The 25,070-nt window shown below is 41.3% G+C and overlaps 1 protein-coding gene across 11 annotated transcripts in view; it reads right to left on the bottom strand.

The window, feature by feature from the left end:
- Positions 1–25,070, bottom strand: part of vav2 (vav 2 guanine nucleotide exchange factor) — a 544,057-nt gene that overhangs the window by 29,007 nt on the left and 489,980 nt on the right. For all 11 annotated transcript variants that reach the window (XM_034192797.1, XM_034192803.1, XM_034192800.1 and 8 more), the window contains 4 exons: positions 15,919–16,018; positions 14,064–14,159; positions 4,727–4,795; positions 4,473–4,559 (listed from right to left, as the gene is read on the bottom strand). In XM_034192797.1, the coding sequence (XP_034048688.1) occupies positions 4,473–4,559; positions 4,727–4,795; positions 14,064–14,159; positions 15,919–16,018 (352 nt within the window). The remainder of the gene's footprint in view (positions 1–4,472; positions 4,560–4,726; positions 4,796–14,063; positions 14,160–15,918; positions 16,019–25,070) is intronic.

The following is a 25,070-nucleotide window of genomic DNA, read 5'->3' as shown; positions in this document are numbered from 1 at the left end:
TAAAGTAAAAATAGGACAGTTCCCGCCACCACCGGGGGGCGCTATGGCGCAGGTGGGAACTTAAGATATGTAGACGTTCAGGGTGGAGCCCTCATCATGTCCAGCAAGTTTGAAGTATCTACGATGAAGTATGTGGGCATGACAGCCGTTCGAAGTGAAATGGCGTGCTCCGAAAAGCTCCCCAAAGTTTGACGACCCCTAGCAGCCACGCCTTTTGACTTAATTAGAATCTTTTGATAACTTTGGATCACCATTGTGTTGTGATGATTTTGACCAAATTTGAAGACGATCGGATGAAATCCCTAGGACGAGTTCCTTCAAATGTAAGTAGTGGAAATGGCCAAAAATGGCAAAAATTTGCTCAAAATCGAAACTTAAAATCAAAATGGCCGACTTCCTGTCGATATTTCACCATGACAGTAAGAGACTTTTTCGTGCATCCTGGCATGGTATGTGTACCGAATTTCGTGAGGCTACGATGAAAAAAGCCCAATGCGGAGGGGTTTTTGAAAATTTGTAGGGGGCGCTATTTCGCAATTTTTCTGCGACCATGTGCGACGCCCCCAAAATATCGAATTTCAGATCCGGCCGGACGACTTTGGAAAGTTTGGTGAGTTTTGAGCATGGGAAGAGGCCGAAATTTCGATTTCAAGAGTGAGAATAATAATAATAATAATGATAATAATAATAATAAACAGCGCAATTACAATAGGGTCCTCGTAGGACGTTGCCTACTCGGGCCCTAATAATTTAGCTGCAGCTGAAAAGAAGACGGGAGTCAGAGATTTCAGACCTTGACTGCCGCTGGTCGCTTCTCCAACCTGCTGTGGCATCTTAAAAGGTTCCATTTTTCAAAACGACAAAGTTGCTTCAACTAAATGAGACTCGATTTTGCTGCAAGAAAAGGCTTGACAAGAAAATCCCACCAAATAAAAAGAACGTCTGATACTTTATTCATTAGTCATTAGTCTGCGGGCCAGACAGGCTAGTCGCTACCACCCAGGGTTGCAAATCCTTTGATAGGGTATTTTGAGCACCTATCTATAGGGACTTGAGAAATGTGTGGTAAACCATCCCAGGGTGGCAGCTGTTGCCAGGTAGAGGTCAACAAAATGGTAAATGAACTGCATTTATATAGCACTTGTCCATCTGCAACAGAAGCTCAAAGCGCTTTACAATTTTGCCTCACATCCACTCATCCACACACACACACACACACACACACACACACACACACACACACACACACACACACACACACACACACACACACACACACACACACACACACACACACACCGATGTCAGGGTGCTGCCATGCAACGCGCTCACGACACACCGGAAATGATTAAGGACCTTGTCCAAGGGCCCTTAGTGAGTTTCCGGTCTGGCTAAGTTTTGAACCGAGGATCCTCTGGTCTGAAGCCCAACGCTTAACCACTAGACCAAGGGTGGGCAATTAATTTTTGCAAAGGGCCAAATGAGAACCAGAAAATATTGTAGAGGGCCGGGCCATAGGCTAAACTCAAGTCTGCACAATAATAATTTTATTCCTGTATAAAAAGCAGTAAATAGCTTTGTTTTGACAAATGGTTAGATGTTCTGATAAAGCAATGAAAAAAAGAGGTTACCTTACAAAAATGTAATTTATTCACTCAAATTTTCCAAGACAACAGTGAACAAAATGTTTAATATTTCTGACTCATTACATTTGTGATCATTTTCAGTCACACTGACCCCAAAACACATTTTGAGTTTAATATACTGTTGAAACTGAAACTTATGTCGGAACAAGGAGGTTCTTAGCTTTCTGAAGACATCACATCAATAATCATTGTAAACCAGATATTAAAGACAAGGGATAACATTATTGTCACTGAACTTTGCAGAAAAAGAGAAAAGTGTCCCAGTACACTAGTTTTTATGTCTTTGCATGACTACATGTGTATTTTCCACCACTTTCCACATTTTAGTGTTTTCAGTTCTTTTTTCTTGTTAGTGAGAGAAATGTAGTCTCTGTTGCTCTTTAACAAGTGTATCAAAGTCAGGCTGAATGTCTCAGGTGGAGATGCGAAGCATAGCCAACAAATGATCATCAGTGAGAGGGGACCTGTACCTGGATTTGTTGAACTTCATCAAAATTTGGCGTTCAGCGTCCAGCTCTCTCTTTTTGGCATAATGGACATTTTTGAGAAGTGGTGCACATTGATTGGATTAATCATTTCTGAGAACAAATTACAACCCCAATTCCAATAAAGTTGGGACGTTGTGTAAAATGTAAATAAAAACAGAATACAATGATTTGCAAATCTTCTTCAACCTATATTCAATTGAATACACCATAAAGACATGATATTTAATGTTAAAACTGATAAACGTTATTGTTTTTGTGCAAATATTTGCTCATTTTGAAATGGATGCCTGCAGCATGTTTCAAAAAAGCTGGGACAGTGGTATGTTTACCACTGTGTTACATCACCTTTCCTTCTAACAACACTCAATAAGTGTTTGGGAACTGAGGACACTAATTATTGAAGCTTTGTAGGTGGAATTCTTTCCCATTCTTGCTTGATGTACGACTTCAGCTGTTCAACACTCCGGGGTCTCCGTTGTCGACTTTTGCACTTAATAATGCACCACACATTTTCAATGGGTGACAGGTCTGGACTGCAGGCAGGCCAGTCTGGTACTATGTACTAGTACTACTAGCCACTCTTTTACTATGAAGTCACGCTGTTGTAACACATGCAGAATGTGGCTTGTCACTGTCTTGCTGAAATAAGCAGGGACGTCTCTGAAAAAGACGTTGCTTGGATGGCAGCATGTGTTACTCCAAAACCTGGATGTACCTTTCAGCATTGATGGTGCCATCACAGACGTGTAAGTTGCCCATGCCATGGGCACTAACACACCCCCACACCATCATGGATGCTGGCTTTTGAACTTTGCGCTGGTAACAGTCTGGATGGTCTTTTTCCTCTTTTGTCCGGAGGACACGGTGTCCATGATTTCCAAAAACAATTTGAAATGTGGACTCATCATACCACAGCACACTTTTCCACTTTGCATCTGTACATTTCAAATGAGCTTGGGCCCAGAGAAGACGGCGGCGTTTCTGGATGTTGTTGATGTATAGCTTTCGCTTTGCCAGTGTGAACTTGCACCTGTAGATGTAGCGATGAACTATGTTAACTGACAATGGTTTTCTGAAGTGTTCCTGAGCCCACGCGGTAAGATCCTTTACACAATGATGTTGGTTTTTAATGCAGTGCCGCCTGAGGGATCAAAGGTCACAGGCATTCAATATTGGTTTTCAGCATTGCCGCTTATGTGTAGAAAGTTCTCCAGATTCATTGAATCTTGTGATTATATTATGGACTATAGATGATGGAATCCCTAAATTCCTTGTAATTGAACATTGAGAAACATTGTTCTTAAACTGAACTATGTTTTCACGCAGTTGTTCACAAAGTGGTGATCCTCGCCCCATCTTTGCTTGTGAATCACTGAGCCTTTTGAGGATGCTCCTTTTATACCCAATCATGACAGTCACCTGTTTCCAATTAACTTGTCAACCAGTGAAATATTCCAAACAGGTGTTCTTTGAGCATTCATCAACTTTCCCAGTCTTTTGTTGCCCCGTCCCAGCTTTTTTGAAATGTGTTGCAGGCATCCATTTCAAAATGAACAAATATTTGCACAAAAACAAAAAAGTCTTATCAGTCTGAACATTAAATATCTTGTCTTTGTGGTGTATTCAATTGAATATAGGTTGAAGAGGATTTGCAAATCATTGCATTCTGTTTTTATTTACATTTTACACCACGTCCCAACTTCAATGCAGTTTTAGTTCAGTCAAAAAGGCCCGGTCACACAACAAAAAGTGGAAGAATGGACCTGCACCTTTCCCATCATCAAAACGCCTGTGCACCTAGAGTACATGAGTGTGAAAATGAAACATCCATGATCACGGGACCAAAAGACGAAAGCAAGTATAAAATCAAACTGTCTCTGCCGCTGGATCCATGGCCCCTGTCCACCATCTCCGTCATTCTGGTACCTGTATCATCTAGGGAGGAGCAATTTCAAACTCATAGATTCATCTCAGAGTTTGATCTCAAAACAACGGCCAGGTCAAGGGTCCATGAAACCTGGATAACATTCACCCAGGTAGACATGGTCCACCCCACCACTTGAAAGTAACCATCTATATGCTGCAGGTGAAATGTGTGTGTGTGTGTGTCTTCAGCCTTTTACAGTTGCTGGGATCCCACCTAGAAAATGTTGATTTTGCCACCATGTTTCTTCGTTGTTCTTGGTGCGGGTATTACTAAGTTGTTGCCAAGAAGATAAATAGTTTCGTGGAGAGTTCTAGTTTCCCCACATGTGAGGTGAGTCCTTAACTGAACAATCTGATGAAGAAAACAGATTTTCATTTTTTGATGTGATTGACAGCAGCTGATAGCACTTACAAGGTTTTCTATTGAACTTTGGAATTCGCTGATTTTCTTCAGCGTCTCGTTGTCCCGCTTCACTTCGTTGATGTACATGGCTAAGTCCTGGAAATAAAAGAAAGAAGGAAAATGTTACTTCTCTGCTCAGCAGAAAATCTTCCTGACATCTGTCATGTCACAGTACGTTTGCTATAATATGCGCCTTGCACAGGTTTGACTCAGAGCTCTGAATTATGTAACGGTTCTAAAAGTGCACACGAAAACGTGCAGACCTGCATCGCCTCCAGAGCCTCTTTGAGCTGCTGCCTCTCCGGCCGGTCAGTTGAGTGACTCAAAAGTTCCTGCGGAAGAAGATTACTGTTAGTTTACCAAAACAGAAATTAAATTTAGCTCTATGGTTTGACAGAATCTTTTTTTCCTCAGTAAAATAAATAAATAAAGCTGCTGCATCGGCAGATTGTCGTGGCGCTGCGACTTCACTCTTACTGTGGAGCAACAACGGCTCAATAACTGGCAGATCAACATGTACGAGTTCTTCTTTGCAAAATGTGTACGACAGCTTGCCATGCAAACCAAATATCCACTGGTGCCCATTCACTCATGCAATTTACTAAAGTAAGTCCCTTCGGCTGCTCCCTTGTTTTGCACTCAGGGTCACCACAGCAAATCCAAGGTGGATCTGCATGTTGAATTGGCACAGGTTTTACGCCGGATGCCCTTCCTGACGCAACTCCACATTACATGGAGAAATGTGGCAGGGGTAGGATTTGAACCCGGAACCATCTGCACTGAAACCAAGCACATTAACCACTTGGCCACCACCCCTGCTACTCATGCAATTTACTAACAGGCTAAAAACTTAAACAATAATATACAAAAATAATACGAGTTAAATGCTGCTCCGAAGCTAAAATGTTTTTAGTTTGCATTCATTTGTGGCAATTTGTTGATGTTATTATTATTATGGATCTTCGATTTTCTTCTTCATGGACCCATTTGCTGTGGCAACTTCAGGGCTCCATCACTGTTTCTTTGCAGATGACGATATGATGTTTTCATTCATTTTTCTAATGTTTATTTCTACTTGATGGTGTGGCGAGTGGCTGCTGTTTCATGATTTCATCACTACTTTTTGCAAAAAATGTCATTTTGGTTAGGATGGTTTGAACCCGAGTGTGAAGCTGTCAGTGTGAAATTGCCTCCTCAGGAGGCATCGCTGTTGCCGTGAAGGTGGAGCTGAGCTGGAAGGGAAAGCTCTTAAGTTTCCATTCAAACCTTCAGCTGTGGCTGTGAACTTTGAAGAAATGAGATCCTAGATAAAAGCAGCTGAGTTTCCTTTGCAGGATGGTTGGATTTAACCATATCGTCATGATAACGAGCACTGGAGTCCTGAAGGAGTTCAAAGTAAAACCATGGCTGCTTCATGTTGAAAGGGGTCACTCAAGGTGTTTAGGGCTTTTTTTGGGCGCGTCCAATCAGGAGACGCTGCAGCAAACAGTAAAATGTCCAGCCTGTGGGTCCAGCCTGTGGGTTTTCCAGGGTCCCTCAGAAGGAGCTGCACGGCCAGTTTTAAAGAAGGGGAAGAACACTCTCAAACCATAAGCAATGGTCATGAACTTTGAAAGAATCTGATCACAGGTAAAAGAAGGTGAAAGGCGTTTCTTTATCATGTCAGGATTTAATCACATTCTCGTGGTAACAAGTGCTGGCATCCTGAAGGAGTTCAGTGGGTCGACAATGATGTTGGAAAAAGTCAGTTGAGGTGGTTTTAAGGGATGTCCAATTTGAAAAAATAGCCCAAAGTACATCTTGAAAACAGTGGATGGATAACAATAAGAATAAGATCAACTTTATTTATCCCGAAGGAAATGATTTCCCAGTGTTACCAAAACAGTGACAGGAAACAGTAAACAATTATTTTTTATTTATTTATTTTTATTAAAAAATTATTAATCCCTTGGGAAGACTCCCTCAGGGAAACTGAGGTTCCAGCAACATTGTATAGCAGCACACAGGGTAAGAAGCAGAGTATCAAAAGTGAAAGTAAAAAAAAAAAATAAAAATAAAAATTTGCAAATATAAATATAAACACACAAATATAAATGCCAGCCATAATGATCATTACTGGTTTACTGGCTACTACTGTTTCTTTCCTTCCCATTCTCTGTCTTCCTGTTACTCCTCCCTGAATGAGGAGTTGTACAGTCTGATGGCTTCAGGGACAAATGAGTTTTTCAGTCTGTTGGTCCTGCACTTGGGAAGGAGCAGTCTGTGGCTGAAGAGGCTCAACTGGTTGCTAATGACAGTGTGCAGAGAGTGACTGGCATTGTCCATAATGCCCAGTCATTTGTCCAGTGTTCTATTCCCTGCCACCATCACCAGAGAGTCTAGTTTCATGCCAACCATGGAGCCAGCCCACCTGATCAGTTTGTCAACCCTGGATGTGTCATTCTTGGATGTGTTACATCCCCAGCACACCACAGTGTAAAAGAAGACACTGGCTACCACGGACTGGTAGAACATCTACAGGAGTTTCCTGCAGATGTTAAACACTGCCTCCTCAGAAAGTACAACCTGCTCTGTCCCTTCCTGTACAGGTGGTTGGTGTGGGTTGTCCAGTCCAGTATGCTGTCCAGCCACAGCCCGAGGTACCTGAAGGAATCCACAGCCTCCACCTCAACTCCCTCGATCAGAACTGGTCACGATCTTGGTCTGGACTTCCCCAAGCCAATGACCAGCTCCTTTGTCTTTGAAGTGTTGAGCTGTAGACGGTTTGTGTGGCACCAGGCAGCCAAGTCCTTCAATAGGCTCGTGTACCCCTCCTCTATGTCATCTCTGATGCATCCAACAATGGCTCTGTCATCTGCGAACTTCTAGATGTGACACACCTCAGAATTGTATCAGAAGGCAGAGGTGTACAGGGTGAAGAGAAGAAGGGCCAGCACTGTGCCCTGGGGTGCTCCAGTGCTGCTGATCATTGTCAGACGCAGTGTCCCTCAGCCTGACATACTGCTACCTGTCAGTGAGGTAGCTGGAGATCCAAGTAACCAGGCAGGGGTCACTTGGATCTCCTTGCTTTGTTTTTATAGGTTGGATGGTGTTGAAGGCACTTGAGAAGTCCAGGAAGAAGATGCTGGTAGAGGATGGCATCCTCCACACCAACACCGGCCCGATATGCAAACTGCAGACAGTCCTGGGCGTGTTGCACCTGAGGTTTAAGGAAGTTGAGGAAGAGCCACTCCAACATCTTCATCAGGTGTGAAGTGAGTGCCACTGGTCGGAAGTCATTCAGCTCGCTGGGCCGGTTCTTCTTAGGAACTGGAACGATGCACTCTCCCTAGCTGCAGGCTAAGGTTGAAGATACGTTGTAGTAGTTCTCCCAGTTCAGTCACACAGGTCTTCAATAGTCTGGGACACACCTTGTCTGGGCCTGCAGCTTCCTCAGCTTTCCTCTGACCTGGTCCACTGTGATGTATGGAAGAGGTTGTGCTGAGGTGGGGGAGGAGGAGGGGGCTGCAGCTGTGATGTCGGGGGGGAGTGCTGAGGGAAGGAGAGATGGGGCCAGATGTTAGGGCCACAGGTCTGTAGTCATTAAAGGCCCTTTGTCATTATCTAGTTCTGGCACTACTCACCTCGACTCGACTTGATACCAGGCGGGGTTTTAGGGGTGCTCAAGCACCCCTAAAAATATTTTAAGCACCCCTAAATATATATATATATATATATATATATATATATATATATATATATATATATATATATATATATATATATATATATATATATATATATGCTTCTATACTACTATTTTTTTTAAACAACCTATTTCAAGCATTATGCCAAAATATGTATTACAAGAACACAGTAATTTTATCATCTCCCCTTCTTGGGCAAATGGTTCAATCCACGAAGCGCGCCTACATTCATCTCTCTCTCTCTCCGTCCGCAACTGCGTCTGCTCTGGCATGTGTTTGTGTCATGTAGTGCTGCTGCGGGTGGTGCTCATTTAGCAGAGGTGCTGTCCTGTGAGCGCTGGTGGTAACCTCGCACAGCCGCGCTGTCAAGTGATTGCCAGGCGACTGTCACATTTGCGAGGTATTTATTCACAGTTTATGTCTCTGAATGTGAAGAGCAAGTGCAACTTTCTGAAAAGTGCTTATTATACTCACCTAGCTATCGCTAAACACAGTATATTGCTCTACAAATTTGTTCGCGCTGTGCGTGGTCAAATGTAAGATTGATTTGGTGTTGTCTTTCTTTTTCAACTAAATCCTCTTGTTAGCTACTAAATGGTGCTGGCCCTTCAATATGTGTAGCTTCCATGAACAAATCACTCTCCTACATCAAATACCATGTACACAGATCTGACCTTAAATGCTTAGTTAAGGTCCTTAACTAAGCATTTCAGAATTAAGACAGTAAACTTTACCACAAAGTTTAATGCACAGCATGATAATAAGTGAATAATTTAAATTCCTGCTAAAAAGGCATAAATCATAAAACTCATTTTGTATTTTTATTTGTTGGCAGTAAGTGGCAAACCAAGCCTGCAGTGCAGTGACGGATATCAGAGCATTTTTTTCAAAAGCAAAAAAACCTTCAGGTGAGGTTTGTGCACTCTATAGACCTTATGTGATAGTAGATATGGACATTGAGAATAGCGAAGGATGGAAAGTGAAGCTCAGGGTAAATTGAATATGTGTATCAGACTGTGGAGGTGTCTTACTTGTGTTACTGGTGTTTTGGTATGAATTCTGACTTTTAAGTCACACATTTTTATTTTTCTTACTTTTAAGGACTTCATTACATCTTGTCTGTCCTTTCTATGCTTTGCCATTAATTCAATAAATAATTCATATTCATATGTTTCTTGTCCTGAATCCATTTATGTGCAGTATACCATCTGTGTTCTCCATCCAGCCTTGTAGTGGAGTGCTGCTGTAGCTATGCTAAACCAGGTCCTCCTGCACACGGCACTAAACCTCACTGATCATAACAACTGCAACTACTGTATTTTTATGACTTACAATGTGGATGTGCGTGCTGCCAGAAAAACCAAGACATCAATCAGTTTGTAGAATAAATAAATGAATAGCCAAAACTAAAACACAATCTAAGTAATGCCTAAAACTGTCTAAATGTAATTGAAAAGTGATACCAGGGTGAGTGTTCTGTACTAAGTACTATGACATAATAACCTGTTAAGATGAAATAAAAAATCTTCAATAACTATAGGCTCATAAGACTAATATAAAACAAGGATAATATAATTTACTCAGCTGCTCAATATTTCAAACCTGCTCCTAAGTTGCAATTACTATTTGCCTTCACCACATTAGGAGATTAAATTATTTGTTATATAAACTGCACCAGAATGCAGGAATTTTATGTATGGGCCATTATCCATTGCTAATATGCATTTTTTTTTTATCATTCTGACAATGAATGCAGCTTTTACAAGCAATGTTTTCACTCTGAAATCATGGGAAATTGTATTTCTGGACAACTAGATTTTAAAATTTTTTAAAATGTGCTCAGCACCCCTAAAACTAGAAGTCTAAAATCGCCTCTGGTACCAGGCATGTTGTTTTCCATTACAAGTCGTCAGAACACAGTTGCGCAAAACTGTCATGACGTTGATGTATATGCGACACAAACACAAACAATGGAGGACATTGACAATGGACAACGGTGTGCTTGCTGCTTTTTCTGTGGGTTTTTAAGAGAAGGATGCAAATGGCAAGACACACTTGAAAAGTACAGGAGACTTTGGGAAGCCATACAACAGTATAAAGCTGAAGACAAGAAGATATAAGCTGCTAAGAGAAGACGCATCAGGGTAAGCCAACTGTAGCTATCGCTACCTTTCTAGGTAGCTCATAAATAATAAGTCAAGGTTACAATGTTGTAATGACTGCAGGCTGTCGCTACTAGGTATTAAAATTGTGGCTGTCAAAATAAAGTGTTAATTTAGAATAATTACAGCATCTATAACAGCTTTAGTCCCGTTGCCCCATTTTGATTTGACGCCAGTGACTTGGTCTGTAAATAAAGACTTGTTTTTGAGAACAACTGGGTTAGATGTCAATACTTTTCATACCAAAGTAACTTTGTGTGATAGTCATTGCTAAATCTTAAATGTTGGAGTCTGTGCGTTTAACAATGTCCATAAACAAAACATTGGTTTGGCTTTTCGATCATTAATTATCTTCATCATGGAACTCAAACAGGCTTAAAACAGATTTAAAAAGTTTGATTCATGATGTTTTTGATCAAGATTTTAATGTTCATGGACAGATTTAAAAATGAAATCAAATAAGATAATTATTAAAGGAGGCATTGTACAAAATCACCTTTAACATCTCCAAACTCCCACAATTCTGAGTGTTTTCACAGACATTCTACTGATTTAAGATCAATTTACGTCACAACTCGTTTAATACCTCCTTGACAAATGTAACAGAAATAAACCAGATCCTCTATTTTTACTGCTGATAATCAAATGCCCCAAACACACAGAGATCTGAGGGGTTATTTTTGAAAAAAGAAAAACAAAACATATATGCAATTAAATGTGATTAATTTAGATTAACTAATCATAGACCTTGTAATCAAATAGATTATTTTTTAATCACCTGACAGCACTAATTAAAATATGTATGCTGTGTGTGTGTGTTTCAGATAGTTTTCTCAGAGTCTCCTCTGCAAAATGTTATGAGACAGAATGGGACACCTTTGTCATCATGTGCCTACAACTTATACACGTGTTGTATTTCACTGTGAATTTTGACCAAATAAAATGTCTCCACTTTTCTGGAACATAAATTTGATACGTAAAGTTTGCGAAGATGTACTGGCATAAATTAAATGTTAAAAGATTGAAAAGCCGTTAAAGCATAATCCAGTAGCATGACTAAAAAATAAAAGTTTTACATTTAATGGGGCCATAAATGTAAATGGAAGTAAACATAGACAGTAAAACTGGTTCTTCAAAATATCTAAATAAATTACTTCTGTTTTGATATAAGTCATTAAGCAGAATTATGCACTATAGTACAGCAGTTGTAAAGTTTTACATCTCATTAAACCCTAATACCCCCGTCACACATAGCCAGAATAACGCAGAATGGCGTCAGAATTATGGATAGGCGCACATCCAAAAAGTGTCGGATTTCAGTTCCAAATCCTTCTGACAGCCATCTGCGGAAGCCCACACAGTTGGTCAAAATCAGCTGGCGGGCCCGAGTGTGATGCACATGTTCAAAACCCTCCGGGCGCCGTCGAGATGGGACACTTATCTGACGGAGGTCCATGTGTAACCTGAGGACCCTCTGACCGCAATTTACATATTCCCGACGGCGGTAAAACGGGACCCAAAATGATTTGAGCGCATACGAGGGAACCTCGAGATGGATCTGGCATGGTATACCTGCCGGTATGACTTGCACGTGCCATGTATAATGATGTCCACCACCCCCCGGAGCGCAAAGAAACTGTTGACATGTATGTGGCACGCTTCATCATAATAATGATGAATGATTGTGAACAGCGGCTATCAAAACGAAAGCTCCGTGTGCTACTGCGGGCACGCCGCCGCAAATCTGAACAGGCTGTTATATCTACAATAGACCTTACAGTACAGATAATGTACTGTACTGTCATGGAAAGGAATGTCCATTCCTTTCCATGGGCAACTTAAATAATGTGAACAATTATCTCCATAACAACTGTATATAACACGTGAAGCTGCGCCTCTCCATGGTGCGCAGTAACGTGCTATTGCACGCGTCAGGCTTGACGGATCTCACGCTGTAATAAAGGATCAACTTCTAACTCTGTAGGCGATATGACATGGAACTGTAGTGCCAGGCCGTGACATGAAACATGAATCTCACCTCCAACAGTGGTCCAGGAGTGTTTCACTGCATGGACGTGGAGCCAAAAACAGCAGCGTGTGGTTAAAATCCTCTCACCCCAAATAAAAATTAATTACATTGTGATAATCCAAACATCGTGGTGTCCAGAGTTGCGTTGTCCTCCTGAGGTGAGCAAAAAAGAAATTAAAGTTCACTGGAAATGTTCTGTCTGACAAGGGACAGCATGGCACAATGCCAGCAAACTTTCAGCAAAGCTGTCTAGTGGCACTAAGAATGCGCGCACGTGCACGTGAGGCACACAGCGCTCCACTCCCGTGTTTGCCATCCAGACTTTGGACATCGGACGGTGTGCAACATCTTTTATGGCTGTCTGACATCAGTCTGTATCATCTACCTGTTGTCTACATGCGCTTTGGATGCCATCATGCAGGTGTGGACAAGGTACTCCGGATGCGTTCCAACACAGCTAACCACGCCTCTTTTCCTCCCGACTGTGTCAGATAACAGAAATATTTGCCATGTCGGGCATGGTCACTCCACATTCTTGCTATGTGTGACAGGGGCTTAACCTTCGTATAGCCAGAATTCCTTGATATAATGGTGCTGCCATTGAAGTGTCTAAACCTTGTTTATGTTAAATACCATTTGCTAAAATCTCATTTTGGACATGATTATGCCAGCAGCATCTTTGCAAACATTCAGCCAGGTGTAGTGTGCAGTGTCTTCTGGAGTGGCAACTTCCAAATCAAAAATTCTTAAAAATGAAACATCACTGCACCAAAACATCAATATTAAATATTTGTTTGTTTTTTTTACTGTTGACTCACCCTGAAATGACACAGAAAAGTTTGACACAATCACATAAGTCAAATTGTTTACTGCAACTAAAAGAAGAGCAAATAAAATCTGTGCAACACAGCAAACTATATACAAAAGTTCCATCTCCCATGTGTCTATAGAGGTGCAGTCCTGGGGTGGGGGGGAACGGCTCACACACACCGTTCACGTATCGCTTGGACAAGCTTGCCCAGCACTCCAAGGAATGCCTGATTAAACACAACTTCTGCCACAGAGTCCGGTATGCTGTCGTGCAGCCATGTCTCCATGAAGCACACACAACACTGAGTCCTCACGAAACACACTGTTGCTCCTCACAAATGATGCTAATTCATCCATTTTGTTCACCATGAATCTTACATTCCCCATCACAATAGAAGGAAGATATGGACGGTATCTCCTCTTCCTTTTCCAGCATCTCCTCCTGCCTCTACAGACCCGGTATTTGCTCCACAATTCTTTAGGGATATCATGTGTTTCCCTGTTCGGGATACTACGTTGGAGCTCCATCAGCCCATCCCTCGTGTAGACAAAGAAGCCCTGGCCGGGACCCCGGTTGCGAAAAATACTCCAAACATCAGAGAAACAGTAAATAATGAGTGAAGAGGGAGAAAAAAAGATGGTAAATAGTGGTTGAAAGACACATTGATGAGGAGCATTCTGGCAGGCAGCTGTGCGTCGCAGCGCCATCTTGGAAAGAAAAAGTGATATTGTTTTGGGAATGGTTTGGGATTCTTTGGAAGGAGCCTCAGCAATACATAATTTGGACTAGTACTGGACTTAATCGGTCAACCACCGATAAGTGGTGGGAAACAGAAAGATGATTTTGCTTTTACTCTTGAAGACAAATAGGATGATAGAATTTTTAGCCCTGACAGTACAGACGCCTACATACCTTCAGTAGTAGGTGATACTTCAGAACCCTTTGCATGGGAACCACCAGCAGATCCTGCAGCTTGAACTTTCCCTCCTGCACCTTCAGTGTACATTCCTGTAGAGCGGCGACAAATGCAGCACCATAATCACTCATGACATACTGCAAAATGCACTTTTTTTGGTATGTTCCTTCTTCCTGTAAATAAACAACCATTCATTGTTTATTAATTGTATGTTGGTACAGAGCATTACGTTAACGACGACGAGGTCCATTTATTCGGTACAGGGTGTTCCATTAATGACGATGGTGTCACTTTATTTGGTACGGGGTGTTCCATTAACGATGGCAAGGCCCATTTATTCGGTATGGGGTGTTCCGTTAATGATAATGAGTTCAGTTTGTTCGGTATGGGTGTTCCGTTAACGGTGGTCAGTTTATTCGGTATGGGGTGTTCCATTAATGACGGCAAGGCCGATTTATTCGGTATGGGGTGTTCCTTTAATGATGGAGAAGCCCATTTATTTTTATTTGGTATGGGGTGCTCCATTAATGATGATGAGGTCAGTTTATTCTGTACTGGGTGTTCTATTAACGATGGCAAAACCCATTTATTCAGTATGGGGTGTTCCGTTAATGATGATGAGGTCAGTTTATTCTGTACGGGGTGTTCCGTTAACGACAATGAGGTCCATTTATTCTGTACGGGGTGTGCTGTAAACAACGAGTTCACTTTAATCAGTACAGGGTGTTACATTAACGATGATGAGGTCACTAAAGGGTGTTCCGTTAGAGACAAGATCCATTTATTCAGTACAGGGTGTTCCATTAAGATCAGATTATTCATTACAGGGTGTTCTGTTAACAATGACGAGGTCATATTATTCGGTACAGGGCGTTCCATTAATGACGATGAGGTCGGTTTACTTGGTACAAGGTGTTCTGTTAACGACAATGAGGTCGGTTTACTTGATACAGGGTGTTACATTAATGACGATGAGGTCAGTACAGGGTGTTCTGTTAAAGACAAGGTCCATTTATTCAGTACAGGGTGTTCCGTTAACAACAAGATCAGATTATTCGTTACAGGGTGTTCTGTTAACAATGATGAGGTCATATTATTCGGTACAGGGTGTTCCATTAATGACGATGAGGTCAGTTTACTTGGTACAAGGTGTTCTGTTAACGACGATGAGGTCCGTTTACTCGATACAGGGTGTTACATTAATGACGATGAGGTCAGTACAGGGTGTTCCGTTAAAGTCGAGGTCCATTTATTTGGTACAGGGTGTTCTGTTAACAACGATGAGGTCATATTATTTTGTATGGGGTGTTCCGTTAACAACAAGGTCTGTTTATTCTGTACGGAGTGTTCTGTTAATGACAGTGAGGTTAGTTTATTCAGTACGGGGTGTTTCCTTAACAACGAGGTCATTTCATTCTTACAGGAAACAAAAGCTCAGCTTGTTGCAGTCATTTGTAACACAGGTGATCTGTAAAATGACTGTGGAATTCCTCTAATTTATTTGTTTCTATAAACTGTTCTCCGGCTCCGTAAGGGAGCGGCTTCTGTCAGTGCCGTCCTATAAGGCTGCCGCTCAGTGACTCGAAGTATTTTCATCCCTCTTTAGAAAGGAGGTTTTTGTGTAGACACAGAGAAGCTGTTTCAGCTTGTGATAAAGCGAGGATACATGGGTGTACTCACCTTTTTTCAATTCTTAATCCGTCTTCATCTTATAATATAACAAATAACCATCCAGAGTCAAAGCTGACAAAGATCTGTGTGACCATTTGAGATGATTTACCGTAAAATATGCCTGCATATTAACAAGATAATTTCCAGATAAATGTGTCTTTATGGTTTGTTGGATATTACCTCAACTTTAATCCTGATGTCATCTCGTGTTGCTATGATCTCGTCCAGTGTCTTCTGGGCGTTTTCCATGTGGCTGCAGTACTGACCGTAAATCAGCAACCTGGAGGCGGACACAGTCCCAGCATTTATTTGAGTAGACTTCATCACATCATAACCTGAATGGTCCAATTTTGATACTTTAAATCCTCAAAGGAAACACAAATAACACATTTTCCTGATTAACGTGAAGAATCAGATGCCATGCGCAGATCTCAAACTGTATTGCTACACATTTCCCTGTTCGTCCTACGCCTGGCAACACACGCTTTGTCAGTTGGCTTCTACAGCAAACAGAATGAACATGATTGGTTCAGTAGGAATTCTGACAGTCAAAAGGATCATCATCTCTTCTTTTGAAGGCAAAATAAAGTACTACTACTACTAATAATCAAAATTACATTTGGGTTTTTTTTTTATCTGCCACCATGACATCTCAAGATATGTAAATGAACCAACATGTGGTAGTTTTTGTCCTCGACACAAAAATATCAAATAATCTTTGGCCTTGATGTTTAACACGAGTCATATTTGTGTTTCCAAAGCAAACTTGGATCCAAATTCAAGCCGCGTTCGGAATCCAAAATGTGACACAGCTGGTTTTTCAGTGACTGCCTTTCTTTGGGACAAAACTGAGCACAGTATATATATATAAAAAAAGTAATTTTCAATTAAACTCCAGTTTCCGGGGGGGCACCAACTGATAAAACACAGGAGGCATCTGGGTCAGTTTCAGCAAAGCATGCCTAGTTTTCAGGTTTTAACATTCATTCTGTTATTTCTAATCATGATTATCTTTGTTTTGTTTTGTCAGTGCTCAGACAAACTCAACTTGTCACAAAAAATTAAAGCTATACATGCAGTGTAGTATAGTATAGCACAGCCAGAATAACAGATTACTTTAGAAGTACTTTCATTCTCAATAATTTAAAAATAATTTCTTTGTAAGTTAAATCTTTTCCAAACCCATGACGTACTTCAAATTAAGCTAAAAATAAAACATTAAAATTAAACCTTTGCATAATAAGTGTGATTGTTTCTATTCAGCTACATAATAGAGCCTAGAAAATCTGGAAGAATCTGTTACACAATAATAATAAAAAAACCCAATGAGACATAAAGCTACAGTATGGAGGATTTAGTGCCATCTAGTGGTTGCAGATGGCTTTATGTCCTCACCGGTCATGAATTTTCTTTAGTGAGAGGGATTCATGCTCTCTTGTGATAAACAAATCAGGGTTTGGAAACTTGTTAGTCTGTGGAAGCACACATCGACTGCATGTATTACTCTTGTTTTCCCTGCAGGCTGTGTTGCAAAATTAGGAAAGGCGGTGTCCGTATGTCCCTTCTGGGCTACTGCATAAACATAGCAGTGTAACATGGTGGCCTCCATGAGGGGGCCGCTCCCAAGTAAATATGAAAGTCACACCGATTTCTTGAACAGATGTTTATCAATGCTGTATTTCTTTAATGGATGGATTTTATTACACAAACTTTTAATGTAGAAAAACCTTCTGAATAATCCAAGTAATTATTCACAATACAACTCGAGTCTTTTGTCAATTTAATCTACATTCATGTGAAAATGAATGAGTAGTTTAGAGGTCGGGGGGGGGGGGGGGGGGGGGGTCTGTTGGTTGATAAATACATGAATAGCCAAACTGTTCTGATTCTGAATATATATAAGCCCATGAATAAGTAATGATGTAATTACGATTCCGGGGCGACATGTTTCCAATAATCCGTAATCACAGAGCACTAATGAAACGTTCTTATCCACATGTGAGAGGAAAGTCTCAGAATGAGGTGCGATGAGGAAATGAGGCTCTGAGTTCACTCCAGATTAGAATGACACAGATCTGCTCTTCAAAGTCATCTTGCCGGGAGGATGCCACCGTCGTACAAGGCAGGACTTCCTCAAAGAAGAACGCTTGTGCTGCTGGATGTGTTAATACCCTCCAGCACCGCCAGCTCTGCAGCCCCTTCAATTGAATCTCAAGCAGTGAGGCAGAGCAAAAAACAAAAAGAAAAAAAGACCAACCAGAGTACATGAGTGCACAGCTCCACTCAGGCTGCAGAGGTTTGTGCTGCGGGGTGTAAACTATTGACTCGTGGGCATTTTGCAGCCTGACATCGGTTTCGGCCACATTTCTAAAGTGTTGAATCTGTATGACTTAATGCGACGTGTGGCCAAAGGTTGAACTGCGAATAGAAAGAATCAGTGTTCCGCTGCACACTGATGATCACTGGAGCCTATGTAGGATCTAAGGCCACCCCCCTGCTGTCAGGCTCCAATCCTACTCTAACAAGAACCTGATTAAGACTTGATCCACACTTGGGGAGACAGCTCGCCTCAGATCCTGCTCCGCTGGCAGCCCCGAGTGATTGAGATTAATGGGAGACCTTGATCAATTATACAGACAGATTGTGCAGCCAAGCAAGCACCCAGACATGCATGTGACACCGGCGCCCGTCCTATACCGAGTCATTAGGATGCATTCTGACGTGAAGGTCTTTTTTAAAGAAGCCGTTAAAAGAACACTGACTGTTTTGGATGTGATGATTATTAACAGACCAACTGGTAAAAAAAAATAAAAAAATCTACACAATAAAAGGCTCAAATGCAAAAACTGTTTAATCAGGATGTTCTGAGGGAACTCCACAGGATCCATTCAGGAGCCATTCAAAACTGCGGTTGAAAAAGCGGTTGATTTTCTGGAGAAACGATTCCGTGCTCATACTTTCATGAGGGCCAGGGCACAAAAATAATGCCGGTTGCAGCACTAAATGGCTGAGTGCTGTAGCAGTGAATGAAAGCAGGCCTATTTTTATAGAAAAAAACTCACTCAAAACAAGATGTAAAAAACACACTGGAACAAAACTGAACAGCAGCACTGAAGACGACTTTGGGCCAGTTCGTCCACCTGGCGCAAAGAAGCGCACAGTGCAACTACTTGTAATTACACCGCCCAGTGCTCAGTACATTTCACAGCTAGCACACGTGCTGCATCAATAGCAAACTGAACTATGATGAGTTTTGTGGTGGAATGGGGTCATTAGGGGGCAAAAAGCATTTAAGCCATAAACCAGCGGACACCTGGTATAAAGTTCAGCGCAGAGTTTCTGCGGTTTAGGAGTCAATAATCACATACATACATACTTCTTACAAGTTAGTTTCACAATGTGAGGACATACTATAGACAGGAATACACATTAATGCATCATACCAGCAGACAAGTGAATTGAAAACAAGAATTGCCAGTTGAATGAATGAATGAATGATTGAATTTATTTTTCAGCACACAGATGAACAACAAAGACAATAACAAAATACATAAAGGAAACAACGTACAGTGAACCCGTGTGGTCGAAAGGATGAAGGCAGAAGCAAAGCTTATAAATACCCTCCCCTTATACCATAAAAAATAACGAATCCCTACATATATATATACTCATAACAATACAAAAGAAATGTGCACAAACCAAATAATGTAATCAATGTACTAAAATTTCAAAACACAACCAAACAAGCAATAGTGCACAATCCCAAACACAATGACAAAATTGGTAAATCTAATTCTTCAAACTGTAACAAGTAAATATATTATTTTTGTAAACCCTTTTAAAGCTAAGGTACCAAGTAATTTAATATTATGACAATTATTCCAAATATTAATACCTTTGACGGAAACACCTTTGACGGCTTTTTACAGTAGTATGGATCTTTAATTTCTCAAATAATAATGTTCCTCTCAAATTGTAGCTGCAGTCCCTCATTTTAAACAGATACTGGACATGTTGAGGCAAAGGTTTATTTTTAACTTTATATATATTTTTTATTGTGATGTAATCAACCAAGTCCCAGAATTATAAAATTTGCAAACAAGTAAATAACAGATTTGTTGGCTCGCAATATGGTTTATTATTATCACTTACTGAGGCGTTGCTGGGCCGGTAGCATAGATTTACATTTACACTACCTGGCTATACCTGCCCACAGTAACAGGCGGGTATCCCAATACCCGCCCGTTGTGTATAAACTGATGACGTCAAAGCGCGTGCAGCCCAAGAACTATCCTCAGACAAAAAGATGAAAAGGCAAGAAGTGTGTGTTGGTCACAATATGGATATTACAGATGATTTTCTCATGGATAGTCCGACAATGAACAGCAGCCAAAGCAGCCAGCTTGATGAGGACGCCCTGGCGAATTTGGAGAGCATCGCGGTGCCAGCCAACACGACAAAAGCTAAAGTGAGCCAACTTTTTATGTATGCATTTGCTGGGTGTCTTGCGTTTTGAAATGACATTAAATATTGTTAATGTGATTCCACGTGTTGTGTATCTCAGTAAGCGATAATATTGCAAATAACATGCAGTTGTCGTGCGGTATGCATTTTCAGAGTCCCTCCATCCATGCCCAGTTGCTGCAATAACAGATATTCGCCCTCGTCTAACTCGGGCGAATATCGGTCATTTTGGGTGACTGGGCATGGATGGAGGGCCTCTGAAAATGCATACCGCCCTCCAAAAGCATATTACTGCATTATTACTGATAATATAGCCTTCTTTTGTAACAGAAATATTGGACAAGTATTAGTTCTATATGTATTTCCTCAAACCTCAACACAGTATGACATATATGGAACAAGTAATGTATGATCTAAAATGGTTAATGAATGTTGGGAGAGGAAGTCTTGTGCTTTATGCAGAATTACAATGGCTTTTCACATTTTATATTTAACATAATTAATATGTGTTTTCCTGCTTAATTTATCATCAATGTAACCACCAAGAAATTTTGTATCTGTTACAATTTCAATTTCAATATCATGTAATAATACATTTCTGCCTACGTTCCTGGACTTATTTCCAAATATGATACATTTAGTTTTACAAAAATGAAGCCATTCATCGATTTGATTTCATTTGATTCATCAATCAAAGTAATAACTTGATAAAACTTCAGTAACTTCAACCTTGGTGCTGTGTTCATTTTTCTCAGGGTGTGTGAAAATTAAACATGATTTGAAACAAAAACATCGTAAAAGGGTAAAACAGTTTTTAACTGACCGTTAACAGTGCTGCACTTGTGATTTGCAATGTGTTCATTTTATTAATAAGCTGGTCAGCGAACCACTAGTGGGAGCTACAGGTGTTACTCCATCCATCACAGCATTCAGTAATTGGTGGTACTTTTGTTAGCCCTCCAGCTGGGACATTCTATGGCTGGCGGCGGGTAATAAACTACAATAATCATTGCTCTATTCAGTAACGTGGGCAGTCCTTAGAGGCTCTTGGTATAACCTGATCATGCTCAAACCTGTCTGAGATCCACTCATTTAGGAAGGCCACATCCAGTTTGGTGAAAATCAGATTAATGTTGTTGATGTTATCATGTATACAAGAAAGCGTGACTGATAGACTTACAATTCCACATAAGAAAAAAGCTGTTTACTTTTAATCTGAAATGCTGACCTGTGTGTTGACCTGGATCAGCTGCATAAATCTAGGTAGGAGTCTATTCATCTCAACCTCATTACCAACACTGCGATGCCCTTGAGCAAGACCTTGAACCCCCAAGCTCCTCCAGTGGAGCTGTTTTGCAGCCAACAGAGCATTAGCGAATAACAAAAAAATAATAAATAAATAAATAAGGGCTCTCAGTGCAGCTACCCTGGCATCTGTAGGAGGGGGAAACTATGGATTAACCTCGGAGCTGCAGCGGTTTGAGACGGTTCCTCTGCTGGGTTGGAGAGTTTGCTGGTGCAGTAAAAACTTGCTGTTGATGTTCTTTATTTTTTTCCAGGGCCGATGCTATTTCCCTTGCTGTACTGGCGTGTTTCATAATGAGGATGCTGTCGTGCATGTTATTTCACAGAAGATGTAATTTTCAGTAACCCCCCCGCCACACACACACACCGGTGGAGCCAAATCAGGCTACGGAGGAAATCTCCTAGCAAACCAGAAGTGACAGGCTGTGCAGCCAGCTAATATTCTGTGACACATGGCATTGGGACCCTTTCATCCCCACTCAACACATCCAGCGCACAGCAAGAGGGGGACGACGCCGAGCAAAGACCTCCAATAAAGGACCTCATAGTGCGTCCGTGATTAGCCTCAGCGACCATTCTGGGGATGCAGACGGGTCCGGAAATGAGTTAGGAAATGTGGCAAATGAGAACATCAACACGAGGGCACTCAACTGATGATGTAGTCCACAGATCTTCCTCTGAGTGCACTTTTCCACTCAGGCTGACTCCGGCTGTTTAGGATCAGAGCAGTCAAGATAAAGCAGTGCCATTTCGGCGTGGCATTCACTTCAACGACAAATTGAGAGGAAAAAAAGCTCTTTATCTTTTCACCCGTGTGAGAAAAAAAAGGCACATACTAGCACATGGTCATAAAGGTCACTGCAGCTCACAAACATAAAGAACTAAATTAATGAGGCTCCACCCACTCCTCAGGAACTGCACAATCGAGTGCAAATCCCCGGCCGCTGTCCTCTGTGGAGACACCGGAGTGGCTCATAATAAGGCCGGTGTATGTGTCAGTCACTAATGGAGGAGTAAAGGCCACCGAAGCACGGATTTTGCAAATCTAATGAATGTCACCGAAGATAAAAATGAACAAAGAACAACGTGTCAGCTGCTAATTTGTTTCTGAATAGAGTGTACATCACTGACATTTCAGTCAAAAGTGGAGTGTTCAAATCAATCAAAAGCCGGTTTTTAATGAAAGCTTTAGAATGTCTTATTCACTTTAAAAACAAATAATAATAATAAAATCAGACCAAATCCAGATTAAAGTGAATTTAAACTGGACTCACAATAAATGGAACTAAAACCAAAAACATGTCATTTCAACCTAATATCTTATTATTGAATCGTTTTTTGGACAAAAGCAAATATTGCCAACCAATTGCAGTGGCATGAAGATGTTTCTTTTGGGTTTGAAATAGGGCAACAACGGTCCTGTCTGGTAACATGCTGCACATAGCTGCATCCACCACACCATGGAAACGCCCCAAATCCTGGATGGCAATCATCTAGGAAGACAACTGGTTCATTCCCACCTCTTGACACCATCTATCTGCTGCAGCCAGGTGAAAGGCAGGGATGTTCTTGAGCTTCTCCAGCTGCTGGAGTCCTCAACACTCAGGCACCTGCATGTTGGATCATGCACGGAGAAACACACTACGCAACAACATTTTGAAGTTGACGCTCCCTCACAATGCAAGTGATACTCTTCATCCTAGTGTCCCAAAGTAGTCTTCGTTTGACATCAAATCATTGCAGCAGTACCCAAGGACCCTACTAAAAGACCCCCCCCCCCCCTTAGGTCACTGTTTGCATCTACGTCTTATGACCATACAGTAAGAAAGGTACCACCAGGACCTCTGCCCAGCACCTTCATGACTCCATCAGCTCTTCCCAGGCACATTTTGATCTCAAAGGCAGAAGACCCAAAGACATAAATGTCACTGCCAAGATTAATTAATTTCTGTACAAGTTCAACACTTTCACCACATACAGATACACTTCTGATGACAGAGTCCAGGAAGCCATTAAAAGGTTTCGCTCACATTCTCAAATGTTGGAATCAGGACATCCATTGATTGTATTGTCTGTGACTTCATGATCAGTAAACCACTGTACACCAACAAAGGTAACTAAGCTGCTGGTTTCCACAACCCTACCAAACACCCAGTCTGTGCAAGTACTGAACAGTGTTGGAGCCATACCACATTCATGACAAAAGCCAAAACTCAGGAAAAACTTAAAGTTGCTGTTCCTGCTCAGCACAGCACTCAAAGGACCTGTGTACAGGATGACTATGACATTCAGCAGCTTGGTTGGGGATTGTGAAAAATTTTCAGAGAGCAGCCCAATTAAATGAGCTAAATGCTTTGGCTGCAAAGAAGCATTAGAGGTATTTGTGCTTATGTTCCATGAATACTCTCGTCTGCATGCGATCGAAGGTCTGATTCTTGGGTGTGAAGTCTATGAGTGACAAGTAACTGGCAGAGGTGGGACGAAGTCACTGTCAAGTCACTCACAAGTCATCAATCAGCAAGTCCCAAGTCAAGTCTCAAGTGAGCTTGCAAATAATTGGTCATTATGACGTGAGACTTGACTTGGGACTTGCTGATTCATGACTTGAGAGTGACTTGATGATGACTTTGCCCCACCTCTGGTAACTGGTACTGCTTCCTGTTTACAATAAACCTTGCAGGATTTTACAACAGTTTTTTGCAATCCAGGTGAACATCTAATGCGTAAGCTTCAGAAAAAATGTATCCCCAATACTCCATCATAAGTAAAAAGACAATAATTGTGCAGACAAATTTCATCTGATTTTATGCATGTGTGGGCAGGTGGAACCACTGGAGTGAGCGACTGCCTCCTGCACGAATGGCTGCATGCTCGCAGCAGTGCGCTGTATTCACGATGGTCATGATAGAGGCCATAAGTCGTTATTACATTACCTATGAAGCAGCCACACTCAGCCCAGTGGGGAAACAAATCACTGCTGCCCCTCAGGGATGCAAATTATCTGCACCATAATGTTCCACAAGACGGAGATCCAGCCCAGAGAAAACCTCCGCTTTCTACCATCACAATGTTTTATAATCCCTCAGAGCTGAACGTACTATCCAGGCACTATATGTGGGTCCAGACTGGTCACATTATTCTGCTTCTTTTGAATCATTGATCTCGTGTAAGATGTCAGCAGGTAAAACCTCCTGACACGTCCTGACCGCTGTCAGATAAACAGTCTCACTTACAGTTTAGCTAGATTTAGAGATCTTGCAGGATTATTATGTGTCAGAGTCGCTCACTGCGTTATTGAGATTCACTGAGTGAGGTCAGGACCTTTGTAGAGTTCATGACTTGTGATAATGGATGGGTATTGAGAACCTTAATCAAACTGGACCTAGTTCCTTGTGGTCAGAACCCCCTCCCCCCTCCTCCCAAATAAAATGATCACAATAAGAATAAAATAAAATAAATTAATTGCTGTTATCAATTCAATATGCTGCCAATGCAACCAAAAATAAATAAAATAAAATTTTAAAAGAAGCTGTGGATTTCAGCGTGATGACCTCTGAACCCAT

The sequence above is a fragment of the Thalassophryne amazonica genome, chromosome 17 (assembly GCF_902500255.1).
Source record: "Thalassophryne amazonica chromosome 17, fThaAma1.1, whole genome shotgun sequence".
Taxonomy (NCBI): Eukaryota; Metazoa; Chordata; class Actinopteri; order Batrachoidiformes; family Batrachoididae; genus Thalassophryne; species Thalassophryne amazonica.
This window is presented reverse-complemented; position numbering and strand designations above follow the sequence as displayed.